Source organism: Uloborus diversus, chromosome 1 (genome assembly GCF_026930045.1).
Source record: "Uloborus diversus isolate 005 chromosome 1, Udiv.v.3.1, whole genome shotgun sequence".
NCBI lineage: Eukaryota > Metazoa > Arthropoda > Arachnida > Araneae > Uloboridae > Uloborus > Uloborus diversus.
In genome coordinates, this window is record NC_072731.1 from 93866750 (window position 1) to 93888798 (window position 22049).

The window sequence follows — 22049 nt, forward strand, 5'->3', positions numbered from 1 at the left end:
ATTGGGCTAAAATTGGCTAAAAAATTGCAAATTTAAACTCAGTTGTTTTTGTTTTACTTATCTATTCATTTTTTGTGCTTTATTCATTGTACGTACACTTGTTCTGTATTGATGTTAAGTTCTGTTACTGTACTGTATATATTTTCACTCTTTGTTATGCATCAATACAGCTAAATTTTTGAGGGAATTAAATTTGTACCTTATTTGTAACACACTTTATCATTTTTGGGGTTTATCCACAACTTTTATTATTCGCGGCACTTGTGCCACCCAATTCCACAAATAATCGAGAGTTTACTGTAATTCATTGAATACAGCAATGGTATCAAACTTAACTAAATAAACATTAGTCTATCAACTGTAAATGGAACAGAAAACGGAAAAACTAAAAAACAGAATCTGATAAAAAAACTAGAAAAGTAAGAGTAAAGACAAAACGAAAAACAGACAAAATATCCGGTCTGAAAAAAGTAACATAGGGCAATATTGAAATAATAGGACTATGTTAAAATAAAGGACACATTTCCCACTTTTTTTTTTGGAAAATATAAGAAATATAGGACATCTGTGACCTCTGAACTTCTAGCACACAGTCTACACAGTCAAGGGACATATCAACAATAAGAGCAAATATAAAGAAAGTTATATTGTATTAATTCAGTACTATTAATTAGAGATGCATTTTAAATTATCATGTGATGTTAAATTTTAGTTTTTATTACACTGAGTAGTTGCTATATAAATTAATTCCTTTTGCATCCATATGGACACATCTATTAAATAAATATTTTGCAATGGTGTGATATAGCAATTTATTTATTCAGCTAAATATATTTTAAACCAAATAAAATTTTTCTTTTACGTTGTTTCTTACTCATATTGGTGCAAACAACGGCAATTTAAACTTGTCAACAGAAGCTGAAATGATGCAGTATGAAATTAGTAATGTAACTTTATAAATGGAAAGTTTTGTATATGGTTAACCCATTTGGGACGAACGGCGCGTCTTTGTGTCAGCGCTAAGTGGTTCTTCAGAAACGAAAAACGCACCCGTGCGCTACGGTAAGTAGTACGCAGCTGGCCTAACGACGCTATTCTGCGTTTTGGATTTGGAACAAAATGTTTAAAATGTTTGCTATTAGATGGTGTTACTTATCCATGTTCCATTCAAATGATTGTTCTCCTGCATTAGTATTTCTCTGTCTGATGTCAGAATGGGGTCTGTCAAGTGTCTGTGATTTATTGGATTTCATGAAAGAAAATATAAACATGTGCTCGCAAGTGAGAAGGGAAAGGTATACTCATTTTGAAGTGGCTCTTTCTAGTTTCGGTTCCATTTATAATGGGATTAGACATTCTAGCAAGAGGTTTTACTTTTATGTTCATTTGGTAGCGATGGTGAACACGTTATCTTTCTGAGGAGAAAATATCTTAATTTATGACTGATCCATCTATGGATCTTTTGGGTCACATTGAAACAACTATAAATTATTTTTGTGGGAGTTCTTCATACAGTAGTTACTTTCGAAAATCATGCGCTACAAAAGAAGGCAAAGAACTTATACGAAGATGTGTAATTTGCTCAAAGCAGAATAAAAGACATAACACTACGTATGAGTATAAAATGCTCAATGCGCATTTATCTGTGCTTTGAAATTTTTCATGTGGCTTTAAAATATTAATTGTTACAATATTCTTCAAGTATTTCATAATATTAAGCGCAAATATTTTTCCTGTTTTGTAGAAAATATATTGTTTAATTTAGGTACTTTTAGTTATTGTAAAAAACAATACATTTTGCATTTTTATTGTTAAATATCAATTATTTTCATCCAATTATTTGTTATGATTGAAATTTTGATATATTTTATCATATATTTAAAAATGATTTCATTTCTGCTTAAAGTATACATTTTATCCATTATTATGTATGCATACTTTCCGAAATTGCATATTAGGCTTAGCGGGAGAAATTGCCCCGGCCTGTGTGCACAGTCTGCGTGTAACAGCTGCCACCCTGAAGGAGCATTATCTTCTGCAGACTGCTGTCCCGAACGGGTTAAACATGTTTGTCCTCTTGTCAATGCATAACAATAAATTTCCCTTCAAGATTTAACATCAGTTAAATAGTAACATCATCAGTAACATTAAAAATGTAACACTAAAGATGAAGGAAGGAACATACTGTACTTTTAGGTATTTTCCAAACATTTTTTTCCGGGTCATATTGAAAAAACTGATTTGTCCAACCTCTCTGACAAAAAATAAATAGCAAAATTAGTATATAATGAAAGCATGCAAAGATATTAGTGTTTATCACTGACATTTTGTCTTTATTATTTTGCAAAAAGGTATTTTTTAAACTTTCCAACTGATATTCACTTGACTAAATGAAAAAGAAATAGAAGACATACTTTTCACTCATCAAAATACAAGTAAATAAATTATACAATCAGTAGTAAAAACAGAGAAAGAAAGTTTAATCAAAGCTGGAAGACAAATTCATTGCAAAACAAAATTTTTGCTTAAATAAATATGCTGGACACAAGTGTGTCCTAGAATGCATACTTGTTCCAATAGAATTTATAACATTTTAGAGTTTTGAGTTACTGGGATAAAAAAAAAACAATAAGTTTTGACTTTTTAAATTTCAAATCTGTTATGATTTTAAAACAAAAATACTGCCAGAACAAAAACATGCTTGCAGTAAAACTACATTACAGTAGAAAGTTATGCATAAAGGCGCCTTCTTTAACAATCAGGTTTTGTAACAGATATTACTACAGCATAGAAGTGGAGAATTTTTGAAAACTTGTAACAGGAAAGTGAGACAAGAACTCATCAGCCCGTAATATATGTCTCAAAAAGCAAGTGTCGTTGTTTAGGTACATTTTATAATTTTTTAATCTGTTCTAAATCTTTTGTTATTTATTTTATGTTACTTAACAAATTGCTGTTTTGGTGATACCTTTATATTATTGTATTTTTTAGAATTCACTACTTTTTTTTACAGGGGCACCCTAATGAGAGGTCACCTTGACCTCTCAAGAATTTCCATACTTGGCAAATTTTATATGATGATTTGGCAAACTTGGGGACAGAAATGCAGTGTTGCCATTTTTAAATGCTCGAATGTCCATTTTCATGGACATGGCTAAAGTTCATTATTACTTGATCAAAGTTCAACATATCATTTATTAAAATATCAAGTACAAAATATTTAAAAAATACTAATCTCATTTAATGTCATAAAAATAATTTTATTAAAAAATTAAATGAAATTAGATGTTTAGCATACCCAAAGTAGGTGATAAAACACAAATTGGAAATCATATGCTGTTACACTGTCTGGATTTCCAAAGCCACCAAAAATATAAAACCTGAAAAGTAAATTGAATCTAAAATACGGCAATATCGTATAGCAAGTACATTTTGGCAACACAATTTTTAAATACAAAAAGTAAATACAAATTCATTCAAATTTACAAAAGTTTAATAAAAGTTAATTCTTTAATGAGCATAACATTAAGATTATTGTCACAGCAAGTTAAAAGCTTTTAGTAATGCAGTCAAACATAGAATTTTGTCAATGAGCATTCAGAGCAGAGGTTTCCAACCTCTTTTTAGAAACTTCACATCTAAAATGCCAATGCCTCGCTATAATGATGGATATCATTAAAAATACAAATATACTATGATTCATATCATATAAAAATACTATGATTCATATTATTAAAAATACAAATGTTTTTTTGCATGACATAACAAATATGAAAAAGGATGTCATAGTAGACATTCTTTGAAAGGAAAATGTTCCATTGCTACATACCTAGATCCGCCAAACCTTATGAAAAGGACACTCAAGAAATAAGGTCAAAGTTTCAAGAGTTAAAGAAATGATATTATTTGTAAAAAGCAAGGTTTTGCTGCATATTTCTAGTTCAAAATAGGCAATATAATTTAATTTATAAACTAAATATCAAAGCTTTAACAAACATTTATTGAAACTAACACTAAAAAAATCTACATTACTGTCATTAGTACTAAGACACTAATATCACACTATTATGATTTAATTTACAGTTTAAAAGTTGAAAAAATATGTTATACAGTAGACCCTCGTTTTATCTAAGGATTACGTTTCACGGAAATACTGAGTAAATTAAGACTTAACAGTAGTGTTAAAATAGGGGTTAGGTTCCATAGATATAAAAATACTTCATTCTAGTGGTGACCAATTTTGTGATAAGTTTAATATGTACTTATATCGGTATATATGTTCAACATGCATAAAGAAAACACATTAATTTAATGTTTGTAAAAAGGAGCTGGCTATGATAGTCCTTCGGCAGTCCTTAAGAAATTTTCTCTGTAGTAGTTCTTTGCATCCATGCATCCATGCTCATTTGCAGGATAAAATCTTCCTTCACTAACAAATCAGAAAAATTATTTGCTATTGTCAAGGATCGGTTTAAAATTTTCAATGTGAACGCTTCCGGTTGTGTGCCATTAATGTCGGTATCTTCGCCGGTTTTATCCTGATTGGTCACTGCAAAATACTCTTCTTCCAGTAAGTTATAAACTGTAAGAGTTTAATAACTAAATTCTAGAAAGAGCTCTGAATACAATTGCATTAAATATCTCCAGGGGCCCAAGCTCAATTATTAGCATTCCAAAATGCATTTTATTACACATAATCTGCACTTTCAGGAGTTTGGATTTCGAAAGAGGGCAAAATTTTATCTGTCTGCCCCCATTACCCTATCCATGTAAAACCTGAACTCATCTGCGTAAAATAAAATAAAGGTGCCAAATCTTAAATCACGTATAATAAAAACCGCGTAAAATAAACCGACATAAATCAAGGGTCTCCCGTACAAATTGTAAAAAAAAAAAAAGCTAAATAAATGGCTAGGAAAATAATGTTAATCTTCGTAGCAGCAGCAAGCCCAATTATACTTAAGCTGGTCTATGGAGTTTAAAATTGAGTGGGCGTATTCCTGCTGCTATAAGAGTTAACAGGGGTCTGTCCAGGATTTTTCACAGGGTCCGTTTTTTGTGAAAAATCAAATAATTTTGTGAAAAATGAATTAATTTTGTGAAAAATCAAATAATTTCGGAAAAAAAAAAAAAAAAAAATTTTTGTTAAAACGAAATTTTATAATTTAGAGATGGCACAAACTGCATAAATTAAACTTAAAGTTGAGTGTTTTACTCTTCTATGTCGAGAAAATCATTCTGGAGTGTTTTTCTGATATATGGCGGGGGGGGGGGGGGGCATCGCTCTCTCAAGTATCAATATTTATCTACCATTCTACATTATGTTAAATTATACTAGAAATATTTCTGTACAGTATTTAAAATAATTGTAACAAAAAAATAAATAAAATAAATTTCAGAATAGGGTTCAGCATTTAACTTTTTGACCCAAGACACTCTTAAAAAACACAGAATTTCGATTAAAACTTATAAATTCCCTGATTGTAACAAAAATAAAAAGATATTTTAATTGTTTACCTCTTAACAAAGCGTAATAAACATCAAAAATTCGAAAAATCGGATTCCCATAGCGGATGCAAAGAGATCGCAATTCTCAAAGTGAAGGCATCAAAAGTATAAAAACGACTTGTAAAAGAAATATTTTTGATAAAATTATTTTAAAATTGCATTTTAGAGTCCTATGATAAACATTTCATTAATATCTGTGGACACAGTTGACGCAAAAATAAATAAATAAATAAATAAATAAAACAATAAAATAAACCATCTATTTATTCATCATTTTAATTTTTAACTCATAACAGAAAATGGAATTTTGCTTTAAAAACTTGAAATGAGAGTTCCAACATAAATAAAGAGACTTTTCATTTCTTTGCATCCTAAATAAGGGAAGTTAGCTTGAAAAAAGAACAAAATATGATTCTCATATCGGATGTTAAAAGATTGCATTTTTCAAAATGTAGACATCTAAAGAAAAAAAAAAACGGTAATTAAAAGTGTTTATTTAAAGTTAATCATCATTGTTAGCATCGAAAAATCAAAACCCATATAATTTTCCCCCAAAATAACAATTAAACATCGCACCGCACCGTAAAAAACGCAAATATTGACAAGCTGGTGAAATGAAGAGAATATTTTCTAATCAAGTCATTATTAAAGGTTCAACGCCAGACGCTAAGTGGTGATAATTTTGAAGTTGGTAACCCTATCTGAAGAGATCATATTTTTTCCCCACCCTTACTATTATCCCTTTGCAGCTCTAAGTTCATTTCGCAGATATATATTATTATTGTTTATTAAATCATGAGTGGGGAGAAAAGTGCTTACCAATGCCTTTTCAGAAAAGTTTACAACAACACTGCTGCTAATTCGCTGTGATAAAACAAACAACCATTATATTTATTTGGCAGTAGCAATCATTTATCCCTTGCAGGAGCATCGCAAGAGTGCCGATTTTTTTTTCTCCAAAATAAGCCGATTTTGTATAAGCTGATCCCTCTAATTTGACTTCAATTTATACACAGAAATATGCGGTTTATACACAGAAATATGCTTATACACAGAAATATGCGTTATTTTGCTTTCAGATTTGTTCTTTCAATAAACAATTTGTGAAACATCCGATCTTGTTTATCAGAATTTTGTGAAGGGTCCGTTTTGTTTGATCGGGATTTTGTGAAAGGTCCGTTTTGTTCGATCGTGATTTTGTGAAAGGTCCGTTTTGGTTGATCGGATTTTTGTGAAGGGTCCGTTAACGGACCCAAATATCCTTTGGCCAGACCCCTGGTTAATATTAAAAAAACATCAAAGAATCATATTCTACAGCAGTACATTCCAGGCTTGACAAAGGAGAGACGTAAAACAATGGAATGTAAAAAATATACTTGCATTTTAGCTCGATAGGCTTTCCCATAGCATAAATATCAGGAAACACTGGAAAATTTCAGAAAAAGGACGAATTCGAAACAGATGCTAAAAGATTGCAGCCCAGTTACGCCTAAAGCGATAAAATTGAGTAGGTATATTTTTTAAGAGAATGTGATAAACTACAGATCAGTGGCACCATCAGGATTTGGAAGGTTTGACAATTCGACAGGACATCTATTTAGACTTCGAGAAACCACATTTAGACTTTTAGATTAAAAGAATGATTTTATTTTTACAGATGAAAATCTTGAAGAACTATAAAAAACAAAGACAATGAAATCAAAATCTAACAAAAAGGAGAAATATTGATACTCAAACATAAAATGGGGAGAAAGGGGCAAAAGGGAAGTCTCCTAGGAGAAAGGGAAGATTTAATAGGTCTACACAATTTTTGGAGCAAATGCCGTTAAAAATACTTTCCCTAAGTTTTGCAATGAATCTCAAATTGTCTATATAATCCCGAGTCTTCCACAGGAAACTAGCCACCCAATATTACACAATTCAAATTAACACTCACTGATTTTTGTAGGCCCAACCAACCATTTTGTCAACTGGTGAAGGTGGATTGCCTGTGGGCTTTAAACTCTCCCAGGAAAAATTTTCAAGATTGAGCCTGTGTAGAGAATTTACACATCCTTGACCACTGTAGCCATAGCCTCCAAACACATATAAATGGTCTTTGATTATTACAGCAGTAGACCCAGACATTCCTGGAGGATAAGCTGTTGAGATATCTTTTAAATACCTTAAAAGAGAAATAATTGGCATGATTTTATTAGTTGTAAAACATAAGAATTCACCACTTTAAACAAGATAAAAAATTCAAATTTTAAACAAATATACTTAACACAAAATATAGTAAAGCATCAGTAACTCTTAGGCCCGGCGGCAGAATTTTATTCTAGTTTGCGAAAAAGATTAAAAAAACGCAAAAGTTGTCTGTAAGGTAGACTAGTATTAGATCAAATTGTAACATTTACTACAAATCAGCAAAAAAGAATGCTAGAACATAAAATAATAAACAAAGGCTAAAAATCTATAATTAATTAATTAATCAAAATTTTATTTAGTAGCAAGTGGCCACTGGTTAGACGACAAGTTACATAGCTACATTTTCATTTGCTGCATCATCCAAGAATTTTATTTTTTATGAAAACAAGAACGCACTTTTGAAACAACTTACTGGACAAAACCTTAATGCACATACTTTTCTCTGCATGCAACCTTTTAGCATAGTGCTACCAGATTGCCTTCTTATTTTTTCTAAAAATAAGAATATATGGATAATGTGCCGACTAAAAATAAAAATGTGGCTATAACTGAAATATGCATGTCTTCTGGTCACTTGTTACTAAATAAACTTTTGAATTTTTAAGTCGACGTTTGCATAAATAGTTGCGAAAAACATCTCTCAATTTTTCTAATTTTTCTGAAATCTGTTGAACTTAAAAGGGGAAGTTGTCCTTTTCAAGGCATGTAATAATCAATAATGCTGATCAAAAATTAAAAAATACTTATATATATTAAATTTCTTCTTCAAAAGGCTGCAACAAAAAAATGTCATCTCATATTTTCCTACAGCTGCATATTGTTTCAATGAAACAATAACTATCTTTCAAAAGAAAAAACCACACAATAAATTATTGTGCATCATTCTGAAGATAAAGCAGTTGTGAAAAATTGCTTCTAATTTGCTGTCTTTGGTAAAGTGTTTCAAGATTTATTTTTTGGGAAAAACAAAAATATGCCAGTAACTTAAATTTTTTATGAATTTTTAAGGCTGCCTGGATTGACATGAAAAATATTTTTTTTGCTTTCTTTTTTTTCCAAAGAACTCTTACAATTTTATTTTTCAAAATTTTCATGGGGAAAAATACACCAGGGCACATCTGTTGAAAAGAAAAAAAAAAAAAAAAAGAAATCCAAAATTTTAAGCTTATAGAAAGCTGTTTCTAGAGACCCACAGAAACTGAAATTTTTTTTATTAAATTAAAAAAATATTTATTTAGATATCCCGCTCGAGCTCCAAAATTCATAATTTTCTACAAAACGAAAAAAAAAAAAAAAAAAAAATCTATATATTGTTTAAAAATTAAAAAGAAAAAAAAAAAAACGTTGCTATTACACCATTATTAGGCAATTCAACCATAACGTCTGTGTGTGACATTTTTTTCTTTTTAAAGTTTTTTTTAATTAACACTGCATAAAAAAAAAATTAAAAAAATCAAGTATTAGTAAATATTATCTTATTTTACATACTTTTATAAAACAATTACGTGCACAATTATCTTCAGTTTTTTATAACTTGTTATTGATTTTAATAAATTTGAAACAAATGTGACAAATGAAAGCTGAAACTGTCACACATTACAAGTTCAAAAAAAAAAAAAAAAAAAAACTTAATTTTAAAAATCAAAAATAATTATATTGTGTATGTAGTTGTTTTATAAAAGTATGCAAAATAACATCAACCAATGCTCGAGTCTTTGTAGCTGAATTTGAAAAACAACATAGAAAATAAAAAATAATGTAGAAATGTTTCTCACGTTACGGTTAGTCTACTTTTATTGTATGTAAAAACAGGGTAACAGCACCAGTAACAGACAGTCGTAAGTTTAGATTTAAATAATACAAATTTTAAGCGGGTAAAACTGATGCTGCTGCGACCAATGAATATGGTGCAACCATCTACTGTTATCTATCAGAGTGAATTTTATGAGCCAGTTGGTATTTACAAGGCTGTGGTGGAAAGTTATGAACAGCCACCACGAGGTCTGCCAGCGTTTCACGTTTATTTGAATTAAACAAGGTTTTAGATCTAAAAATGAAGAACTTTTGCACATTTTCAGGAGAAACGGGAAAATCTGTCCATAACTCATCCTTTCCTCATCCACTGGGTATCATTAGAATTTTTGATGGTGAAAAAAGAAAGAAAAGGGGGGGGGGGATACTCAGAATGGGCAAAAGCATCAAGTTAAAGTAAAATTTACTGCTGTTGCACTTAAAACAGAGTTAATTGATTTTCAGTAAGCAGTTTTGAATTTTTTTAGGGAAGAGGAGGGGGGGGGGGGCCCGGTGACATAACTAACAAGGGGCCCGCCATGGCTCTCTGCAGCCCTGTCCCTGCATACCTTTCTTTTAACTGTTTACAAAGCAAAAAAAAACTAATTTTACTAAAAGAAGGCAAGGAAAAAGAGACTACATGACACACCACATGTTTGTTGGGAATGGTTAGTCATATACCCTTGATTCATTTAAGAGGCATGTTTGATTCAAATACCCAGCAGTTTTTAAACATTCAACTTGGATTTTGTTCTGTTTTTGAAGATTTGATTCATGAAAGTGGCTGATTATATTACCCAGTGCTCACTGCAACAGCATTTTTAGTTGGGCAGGGAAAAAATCAAGAAACAAGTTTTAAAAAATAATGAAGAGATGGAATAAATGCTAACTTTTAATAAACACAAACAGCTTGTGTTTCTGTGAGACAGCGCACATAAATTAATTTTTTAGGAATTTTATATAGTGTTACAGAAAGAAATATACTCCAGAAAATTTGTCTCCGAAAGCAGAATTAAATTCAGCCACAGGGTATTAAAAAAGTGATTAAGATTTATTTTCTAAAGATTATTTTTAATGAAAGAGAAAAATAAATCTGCAGCCACATTTAGTCTCTTACAATGAGCTTAAAAAGAAAATAAATATTTTAATGATGCTAATTTTTATAAGACATCGCAACTTTTAAAAAGTTAACAAGGAAAGATAGACTAAATATTAAGTACTTTTCTTATATCTTCTTTTCTACATATAACTGGAAATGAGAAAAACATTTTATAATGCTAGTAGCTTTTTTCATGTATGCTACAATAAATACACTAAGGACAGAAACAAAACAATGAATGTTCTAAATTATATTTTGAGATGGAAATTGGAAGTTAGCAACAATTCCAAAAACGCACAATGAACCCTTTTTTTAATTTATAAAAAGTTATAAGCTTTTAATAAACTAATTATTGCATAGGGGAAAACTAATTTTCAGAGAACATACCATCGTTCGGTAATAAAACTGTAGATCCATAATTCAGACCCACAAAAATATGTATTTGCTGCAGCACCTGGATTTTCCTAAATACGAAAAAATATTTTAGAACTCTTTAACATCACAGTGTGTCGTTTTTGGCTAAACAAACGACAATGAATTTTAACACCTTACCCTAAAACCTCCCCACACGAACATACATTTTTCATAGGCAACAGAGACATGACCAGTTCTCCCTGGGGGAGCAATTTTACTTAACATATCTCCAGCCATTACAGATATGTACAAAATTTACTGCGCAAACTAAACGTCTTTGTTTTGTAATTCATTGGATTGTTTACTAAATATAGAACTTTTCATCTTGTGTATTAGCGCGTTGCTATCAAGCGCAATAACTCTCGTTTGCTTGTTTACGTTGTTGTAATCTGGCATTCTATCAAAATTCAGGGACATTTATTTGATACATCACTACACTAATAAAACTCCAGAAAGGTAGAATTCTAATGGTAAAATTCAAATAATAATAAAAAAAACGGATCAAATTTGAAGAGACATGATTTTTGAACTTAACAAATATATGCAAGTTTAATGTTAGGGTTAGATTTGAGCAACTCAACACATCCATGTCATTCATCTCGTCCATGATCTCGTCTGTTTGTTTATAAAATTAATAGTTTTTTGTTTTCTATTGTGGTTTTGCAATTGCACAAAGAAATTTCTTTCGTCATTAGCGTAAGTATTAAATCATTGCTTAAGTTTGTTTGATTAAAAGTATGAAGTGCATTTCTTGAACTCCTTTGCTGTTGTTAATGTACGTTTGTTTTCTGTGTCTATATTTAAAGTTGTGTTTTAAAATGTATTTGCATTGCTGATTACAAAAACAATATGTAAAAACAATTAAATGCTTTTTAAATTTTTTTTCAAGTGATAATTGTTGAATTAGCGAAATGAAAAAAAGATGAACGTACTATATAAAGAAAATTTTATTCGTTTACATTTGGTAGAACGTATAAATTAAATTCAATATATTATAACTTTTTCTTTAATTCTGTTGAAGGGTTAAAGTATTATGCCTACATTAATATATTTTGAGAACTTTTGACTGAATAATATTACACGAGTTTTTAAATATGATATGAACTCCTTTATTTTAAAAGGTCTTGAAACGCTTTATTGCGTGAGTAAAAATGGAAGACTGGAATATTGCAACAGAATGTAGTAAATTGTCAGAAGCATTCTATTTGCTCATTCTGTTCAGTTATTTGTCATTTTTCCTGTAATATTTTGCTTCGTTTTCAAAAAAAAAAAAAAAAAGTGCATGCAATTTTAGTATGTTAGAAGAGCTACAATTGGGATTTGAATTAGGGGGGGGGGGAGAACATAAGGAAAAGCGGAAATAATTTAAAATTTCTAATGTCATAAATAATTGGATTAATTTTTTTTTTTGGTTGGTTCCATTTAAATTCAAAAGCTTAGGCACATTTTTTCACCTTGCTTACTCTTGTTATCAGATAGTCCATTTATTTTAAAATCATAGCTTATTCTCCATATTTTTTGTGATGATTATTTGCAGTTATCATGAAATTGGAGCCTCCATTGCTCTGAGATAGAACTTCTGCTTTGAATGCTGGAGGTCGTGGTTTTGATTCCCACTGGAGTGCTTGATGTTTTTTTTTTTTTTTTTTGGCTTACTTAATTGATAGGTACTAGCAACATTGTTTTCAGAATTTTTAAGGAGATTAGTGAGGATTACAAATAGGGGAGGTGGGGCACGTTGGTCTGCTTTTTTACTTTTCATTTTTTATCTTATAAAAAAATTTAATGAGGAGTTTGATTTTCTATAATAAGTTTCACTAAATTTTTCTCAAAACCAATTTTTTTTGAAAATGTTGAATTGATTAACTTTTTTTATATTGGTTTTTTAACTGAACCTTGTAAAGTAGACCAACATGCCCCACGTGTGGGCTGTGGGGTTGAATATTCTTGAGAAAATTAATGCAGATTAAAGTTAATAAAAGATTTGTTAAATAATATCTGGGATGATAAAAGTGCTACTTCCTGAGCTTTGGAAGTAGCACTTTTATTAGACTGGGTTTTGGAGGAAGGATAAGTCAGATGTTACTTTTATGTACAGTTACATAAATATTTGCTAGGGGGAAAAGCTCTTTTTTTCTTCATTGCATTGCATGAAACAATTATAAAAGTAAAAGAATCCTGTTGTACTCCTGTTGTTCAAAGAAAAGTTAATATATATTTAGAGTCTAAAATTAAATAAAGAAAATGAAATTAGAGAATATAAAGGAAAATCTTAACTTTCTCTTCTTTCAATCAATTATTTGTTTTATTTTGTTTCTATGCAGGAAGTCTTGTTTGCCAAAAACTTGTTTTATCGGAGAACTTATTATAGCATGTAGGAGGAGATGGGGCACGTTGGACCGGTCTCGATTATTTTAATACTATTAATATTTTTTATTTTATTTTATGACCAACAAATAGCACCTATGGTCCTACAAATCCTATAATGAAATCATGGTATAGTTATATTGTTTTTTTAGCAAATTTTATTTCAGAAAGTGTTGTTTCAGTAGTCCTGAGCAATTTTCAGAAAACTGCAACTTAATTTTTTTAATGGTTTTCATCAAGATTGCAGAAAAAAATTGGAACTCCTTTCTTAAAGTAAGATTTTTTAGTTCACAATTATTGGCAATTTCTTTTTTATTTTTTGTCAAAAGAAAAAAAATTATGACATCACTTTTTCAGACCAAGATCGTGGGGTAGTTTGGTGCACTCTTTGTGGGTCAGGTTGGACCAGACCAACCACCTGTTTTGAAACTTTTTTCCTCTCTTAAATCTCAATAATTATAACAATATTCTAAGTGTTTGTATGTTATACATTTCTTTCATTTTATGTTACACATGTTTTGAAATGATAATAATAAAAACTTGGGCAAAAAAAAAAAAAAAAAAACAAAGATATATTTTATAATTATTTAGCAAAAATTATCCTAAATTAATTTTATCAAAAGATTTATTGCATATCTACACTTTTTTACGATTTATATTTTGAAATAACTTCTAAATTTTTGCAGATACAGTAAAACCTGTCTATAACTATACTGTTGGGACCAAAAAAATACTGTTATAGACAGGTAATGGTTATAGACAGTTTGATTACATGCTGACATTTTGCTCGGACCAAGGAAAATATCGCTTTAGACAGGTTTATTGTCGTAGATAGTATTGTTATACACAGGTTTAGCTGTAATTGTTTTCTAAGAATAACATAAGTAATACATATGCTATAATAAAGTTCTTGGATAAAACAAATTTTTGCCAAACAAGACTTCTACATAGAAACGAAATAAAACAAATGATTGAAAGAAGAGAAAGTTAAGATTTTCCTTTATATTATCTAATTTCATTTTCTTTATTTAGTTTTAGAATCTAAATATATATTAACTTAAAGATTTTAATTTTATCGGACTTTTTGTTTGAAATATACGGTATTAGTATAACAGGATTTTTTTCTTTTTGGAATTGTTTCATGGAATGCAATGAAGAAAAAAAAAAGAGCTTTCTCCTCTTAGCAAATATTTATGTAACTATGCATAAAAGTAACATCTGACTTATCCTTCCAAAGCCCAGGTCTAACAAAAGTGCTACTTTCAAAGCTCAGGAAGTAGCTCTTTTATAGTCCCAGATGTCATTTAACACATCTTCTGAAAACTTTAATCTGCATTAATTTTCTCATGAATATTCAATAATTGATTTTTCTTTTGATTTTTGAAAAATAATTGTGCATTAATGGTGAATGCTTATTGCTGTTTTCAATTAAAGACGATTTATCAATTTAATATGCCATATTGATCTCTAAACTTTATATTTTTCTCTCTAGACACACTAGAGAATAAAGTTGTTACAAAGTTTGGTAGCATTAATCACTAAAATTATAACGGATGTTGTTTGCGTTAAGCGGTCCAACGTGCTCCTCCAGGTGGACCAACGTACCCCACCCGTGGGGCATGATGATCCACTTTACAAGATTCCGTTAACAATTCAATGTAAAGAAAAGTTAATCAATTCAACATTTTCAAAAAAATCTGTGGTGTTGAGAAATGTTTAGTGAAACTTATTGCAGAAAATAGAACTGCTCATTAAATGTTTTGATAAAAAAAGAAAATTAAAAAAGTGGACCAACGTGCCTTACCTCCCAATATTACATATGTTACTCTTAGAAAACAGTGGTCTGCAAAAATTTTGAAGTATGTTTGAAAATATAAATTGTAAAAATGTCCCGATATGCAATAAATCTTTTTGTAAAATTAATTTAGTATAATTTTTGTTAAATGATTAAAAAATATATCTTGCTTTTTTTGCCCCAAGTTTTTAATATTATCATTTCGAAACTGTGTAACATGAAATGAAATGAATATATAACATACAAACACATAGAATATTGTTATAATTATTGAGATTTAAGTGAAAAAAAAATGTTTTTAAAATAGGTGGGGTAGGTTGGTCCGGTGGATTCTGATTCTTTTATTTTTTGATCAATCTAAGTAAAAATATACTTCATTATGCTAAAATAAAAGTTGGAGATGATTAGCAGCGGCGTATAGTCCGCGTTTATGTGCCGATCGGTACAATGAAGCAATCACATTTTTATTGAAAATACTTTTTTACTTTTGTTCAATTGGCTTTGTATTATATGCTTATGAGAAGAAAAAAAAAATATCGGAAACCGAAAGTGGATGTTTAAAGTTGCGGCACAGTTACAGCAAAACGCTTATTTACGCATGACAAGTAGCGTCGAAAAAACGTTTTAAAATAAAACTGAACTCATACGATGAACTGAAAGTAGTGTTTTCAACAAGTTATTGCCGCACGTTAACAATTTTAAACTTCTGAAATTAAAAAAAGATTTTTTTAAAGATTTTGTTTCATTATTATTATTTTTTTAATTTAAGGAAAAGAGGTTCTGCATTTTGATTGCTTGCAAAGTCATTATTAGATATTGGCAAATTTAATTCTTCAAGGAATTCGTTAGGTAGTTTAATAGTTTGACCATTTCAGCTATCGCATATTTACAGTCCCAAACCCATAAGAACTGTTAGTAATGTTTCCGCCAACGAAGAGAGATATGACAACAAATAGCTTCTTTTAAAGTACGATATAGACCAGAGGTTCCCAACCGGTGGTTCGCGAACCCCCAGGGGTTCGCGAGGTGCAGAAAGGGGGTTCGCGAAAATTTCGGTGCAATGGCGGATTTTTCCTAGTTTGGTAAAAAATTATAAAATATTCAATTTGCACACATAGTTACGAATTTTTTTTTTTTAATTTGAAAACGCGCTAGACTCTTGTATTAAGCTCAAAAAAAAAAAAAAAAAAAAAAAAAAAAAAAAATCTTTCAGCGGTTTTATAATCTTGGTTAAAAAGAAATTTTCTCATTTTTTTTTCGATAGACAACAAAAAGAGATATCCTTCCTTCTTTATTGCGAGGCGCCATGCAGAAACGTTGTATTAAGCTGTGGCGGGGATCACGATGACCTTAAAAAGGCGCCATCGCGTGGAGTCAATCAAACAATATACATAATATACATATGTCGAAAAAAATAAAGAATTCTCAAACAATGCATCATAGGGGTATTATTTCTAATCTGGTTGAAATATAACTCGGGAATTTCCGTCGAATTCAGTCATCGAATAGCAGACATGACAGCAAAAGGCTCCAAACTTAAAATTTATTACTGGATTTTACCCATCTGTTCGTTTTTAAAAATATATAACATCAGCATGCTCATAGTTCTGGGGAAATAGTTGTTAACAGACGTATTTAGAGATTCTTTAGCATAGGCGGATTTAGGACTGAGTTCCTGGGGGGGGGGGGGGGCAGGACTTTTTTTTTGGAGCAACATTTTTAATTGCCCCCCCCCCATGTTTATGTCTGTTTTCTGTGATGCGTAAAGCCATTCTTTACTTTTTTACGTGTCGTTTTCATTAGTGTGTAAGCATGCTGTCCTTTTTAAATTGACCTTAAAAGAGAGGGGGCTGGTATTAAGAGAGTAACGCAGTGCTCCCTTTTAAGTGGGATATAGAATATCTCCAGTTTTAGGGGGTCCGAGGGTTACACCCCCGGAGGAAATTATCTAAAATGGATATAAAATTCTGCATTTTGAAGTCTTATAAGGGTTAATTGGAAATAATAGGCAAATATTTTTTTTTTAAGTTTTACGCTTTAAAAGTGCTTTGTGATGCAAGTTAATACTTTAAAGAAATGGTGCGCAGATTTAGAGAATAGGTATCAAGAGAGTAACATACTACCCATTTGAACAATTCTTAATTTATACACTTGATAAGAAATAAAATTGAAGCACACTTTGCTTAGGAGTTTCAAAGACTTGTCTAATTATTTTCAAGGTTTCGTTGGTTAGATTGGGTTTTTGGTTCAAGAGCCCTTGTAGGCTATCAACGCCAATTGTTTTCAGGGATTTTAGAACCTATCAATAATTTGCACTTTCTAGTCTCTGAAATTGAGTAGTAGATTATACACTTGTACAGTATTGTTCAAACTTTGTAAGAAACGGTTATTTTAAGTTTAAAAGAAAAAATAAACTTGAATTTCCTATTCAAAAAAGAAAAAAATCATGATTTTTTTTGTTAAGATTTTGGAAGATAAGTTGTTACTATATAAACTCCTCCCAAAACTGGGGGGCATTGTACCCTCCCCCCCTATAAATCCACCCATGCTCTTCTGAACTATTCAAAAACGAAAAAATAATGATTTTTTTAAAAAATTTTTGGAAGATGTGTGTTACTACATAAAGTCCTTCCAAAACTGGGGGGGCATTGCCCCCCTCTGACCCCCCATAAATCCGCCCATGTACTTTAGAGATGCTTGAAAACAAGTGATTTTGTTTGCAATTGGTTTTGCTACGTGAACTTGCTACTCTGTTTGTGAAGTTATAATCGTGTTGGTAATTTTTATGATTTAATAACTTTCTGCTGTTATGGATCGATGGTTGAAAACTGGTAGTTTGCTTGAGCGACAAATGGACAAGCAGTCAATCGATCAACCCTCAACATCAGCAGTAACTTTCGAATCAACACAGGATATTGAAATAGATAGCTGTAATGAACTGCCGCCTCCCCCGACTAAACAGAAAAGTGAACTAGGGGAGAAAAAAGGAAAAAAGCGAAAATGTGACAGTGACTATTTACAAATGGGCTTTTATTTTACTGGAGAAGAGTCTGAACTTAGACCGCTTTGTCTTCTCTGCAACGAAGTTCTAGCGAACAGTAGTTTGAAACCGTCACTTCTGAGAAAACACCTCGAAACAAAGCATCCGACACACAAGAACAAACCTATCGAATATTTTAAAAGAAAATTGGAATATAATAAAAAGTGTAGCGTCTCTACGTTCCTGTTAGAATCCAACGAAGATAGTAAAATGGCCCTTGAAGCTTCATATCGAGTCAGTTATAGAATTGCAAGATCTGGACAGCCACATACAATTGCAGAAAATTTAATTGGACCGTGTGCTAAAGATATTGCTAAGTGTATGCTGGGAGAAAAGTCAGCAAAAAAAATTGACCTGGTTCCGCTATCAAACAACACAGTATCACGCAGAATTACTGATTTGGCAAAGTAATGTGGAGAAAGAACTTGTGAATAGAATAAAAGAGAATAATTTTGCGATCCAGCTTGATGAGTCGACTGATGTAGCAAACGCTGCAATATTACTTGTCTATGTTAGGTATATTTTTAACGATACAATTAAAGAAGATGTACTATTTTCAAAACCTTTGAAAACCAACACAACTGAAGAAGCAATTTTCGAACTGGTCAACAGTTACTTTGAAGAAAATGGAATAGATTGGTCTTTGTGTGTGGGTGTGTGCACGGATGGTGCAAAATCAATGACAGGAAAATTTGTTGGCTTTGTGGTGCGAGTAAAGAAAATCAACGAGAAAATTGAATGGACTCATTGCTGCATTCATAGACAAGCATTAGCATGAAAGCGTATTCCCGCAGAATTATCCGCTACTTTGAATGATGCGGTAAAAATTGTAAATTTCATAAAATCACGTGCCACAAACTGCCGTCTATTTCACGCGCTTTGTGAGGAATTGAGAAGCCTTCATGTTACTTTACTTCTTCACACAGAAGTTAGATGGCTTTCCCGTGGCAAAATTTTGACACGCTTATTTGAATTGAAGTCAGAAGTCCAAGCATTTTTTGTTGATCATCCATTTCACTTGTCCACTTGCATATTCGATCCTCTTTGGATGCAAAGGCTTGCATATTTAGCTGACATCTTTACAAAATTAAATGAATTAAATCTATCCTTGCAAGGTGCAGTTGTTAATATTTTCGTTGTATATGATAAAATTGAAGCTATGGTAAAAAAATTGAATTTCTGGATCCAATGCCTGGAAATGGGTGAGTTTTCTTGTTTCACTTCTCTTAGTAGTTTTTTATCAGAAAACTCAATGAAACTTGATGAAAGCGTTAAAAGAAATGTATGTGAACATCTGCAACATCTTGAACTAACTTTTGACGAGTATTTTCCTAATAGGCGTAACGTCCCTCTCTCAAACAACTGGATACGCAATCCTTTTGAAGGAAATCCATACTTAGAGACACCATGACCCACCCTGACATTACCTGAAAAGGAAATGCTCATCGAGTTATCCTGTGATAATTCATTGAAAACTACCTTTAAAGAGCTCTCGTTAATTGACTTCTGGCTCAGTGTAAGAAATGACTATACCGTTTTGTCCAAAAAAGCAATTCGAATTTTATTACCATTTTGTACAACATATCTGTGCGAGAAAGGATTTTCCTCCTATACTTATCTCAAAGATAAATACCGAAGCAGATTGAATGCAGAGCCTGATTCAATCAGACTCAAACTGTCAGACATTGAACCAAACTTTCAGTTTCTTTGTTCCGTCAAACAGCCACAAATATCGCATTCAGAATTTTTTCCCCAATTTAAAGTATGCTTAAAAAAAATAGTTGGTTTATAAAACTTCTTGTTTATAATTTTTCTTGTAGATGTAGTTTTAACTTTTTATTAATGTTTGCACTTAATGATATATTACAATTATATTTTTGTTTATTGCAATCAAATGCTGCAAAAAATGGAAAGCAAACATGCTGTGTTTTTATTGTTTCTTACATGTTACTAATTTCAACATCAGGGGGTTCGCGAACTTTTTTGCCTGTTCCAAGGGGTTCGCAAAGAGAAAAAGGTTGGGAACCGCTGATATAGACGTTCAATTTTGCCATTACTTTGAGTTTTGTAAGGAGTTGTACGTTTTTATTTTACACCACTTAACAGCGAGGTCAAATTTTTGAATATAGTTCTGTAGTCAACTGACGTCCTTTGCCCGAAGCAACACAAGAAAGTACACCAAATAGGAAAATCCAGTGTTCGTAAAAAGCTCTTGCTGTAATTTCTGTAGTGATACTTGATAACAGCACCAGTACTATCCAAGAGGTGAACCCACCGATCAATACTTTTTTTAAGAAATGGTGTATCTAATGGAATTAAAATAAGGTTCAATTAAGTCAATGTGCACAACGCTAAATCTTTCGCCTGGCGCTTGAAATTGTGAATTTTCTGAATATTTTGTATGTTTAATTACTTTATAATTTTCAGATAGTCGATACAATTTTTAGTCCATTGTTTAACATCCTTGTTTATACCTAGCCAAACGAATCTTTCAGTAATTTCTTTCTCAGTACTGCGAATTTCAGGTTGCGCTAAACTATGAATTATATTAAAAAATTTGTCCGAAAGTTTTTAGGTATGAATACTGAATGGAGGCAGAGGTATCGCAATACAACAGTTTCCCTGATAGCAATTTACCATCATTGATCTACGCATTTGCTATTTGGTCAAAATCAAAACAATTGAATCGAAGATCTCAATTCTAGGTAGCATGTTTGCCACCCCATTGTCTTGACCACTTATATGTTGTATGTCTGTAGAGAATTGTGTGATGTACTGTAACTTAAAAGACAGTTGTATTGGAGAGGCTTTGTTATTGTTTTTTGAAAGCAAATGTTAACGGTTAGCGGTTCGTATATATCATAAATTCTCTACCTTCTGACATGTATTTAAATTGCTTGATGGAAATATATATGCTTAAGCGTTTCCTGTCCATAGGCGGATTTAGGACTGAGTTCCTGGGGGGGGGGGGGGGGGGGGGGCAGGATTTTTTTTTTAGCAACATATTTATTGCCCCCCACTCCCATGTTTTTGTCTGTTTCTTTTGATGCATAAGTCCATGCTTAAACTTTTTTGTGTATCGTTTTCATTAATGTGTGTTTTCATGCTGTCCTTTTTGAATTAACCTTAAGAGAAGGAGGTGGTATCAAGAGAGTGACGCAGGGCTCCCTTTTAAGTGGGAAATAGAATATCTCCTATTTTAGGGAGCCAAGGGTTTCTCCCCCAGAGGAAATTTTGTAAAATGGATATAAAATTCTGCATTTTGAAGCCGTATAAAGGTTGACTTGATAGACATAGAAATTGAGAACTAGATTATACAGTTGTACAGTATTGTTCAAACTTTGTAAGAAACAGCTATTTTAAGTTTGAAAGAAAAAAAACTGGAGATTTCTCATTACAACCTTTTTTTAATTATAAGTAGTGCAGAAAACGAAAAGTAATAGAGTTAGTGTATCATTTTTTTTTCCTGACTGAACAGATTAACAATATGCAGTAGAAGTAATCGAAGCCCACTTTGCTTAGGATTATCAAAGACTTATCTAAGAATTATTTTCAAGGACTCTAGAATAAATAAAATTATTCAACCCACTTCATTTGTACTTTCCAGTCTCTGATATTTTAGTACTTGATTGTAAATTTTTAGTTCTGTTCTAACTTTGTGAGAAATAGCTATTTTAAATTTAAAAGAAAAAAGAAACCATAGCTTTCTCATGACAACAACTTTTCTTCAATTGCAAGTGGGGCAGAAAACGAAAAGAAATAGAAGTAGTATTTTTTTCCGTGCTAAACAGATAGACAATATGCAGAAGAAGTAAGATAAAAGCAATCAATACAAAAGAATTTCC

At 31.2% G+C, this 22049-nt stretch overlaps 1 protein-coding gene across 1 annotated transcript in view; it reads right to left on the reverse strand.

Moving 5' to 3' along the window:
• LOC129224557 (kelch domain-containing protein 2-like) overlaps nucleotides 1–11332 on the reverse strand; it is a 37453-nt gene extending 26121 nt beyond the window's left edge. Inside the window, exons 1-5 of the mRNA XM_054859396.1 lie at nucleotides 11141–11332; nucleotides 10976–11052; nucleotides 7445–7672; nucleotides 3299–3380; nucleotides 2186–2254 (exon numbers count right to left, since the gene is read on the reverse strand). Coding sequence (XP_054715371.1) covers nucleotides 2186–2254; nucleotides 3299–3380; nucleotides 7445–7672; nucleotides 10976–11052; nucleotides 11141–11239 — 555 coding nt within the window. The 5' untranslated portion in view covers nucleotides 11240–11332. The remainder of the gene's footprint in view (nucleotides 1–2185; nucleotides 2255–3298; nucleotides 3381–7444; nucleotides 7673–10975; nucleotides 11053–11140) is intronic.
• Between the last annotated feature and the right edge of the window lie 10717 nt (nucleotides 11333–22049).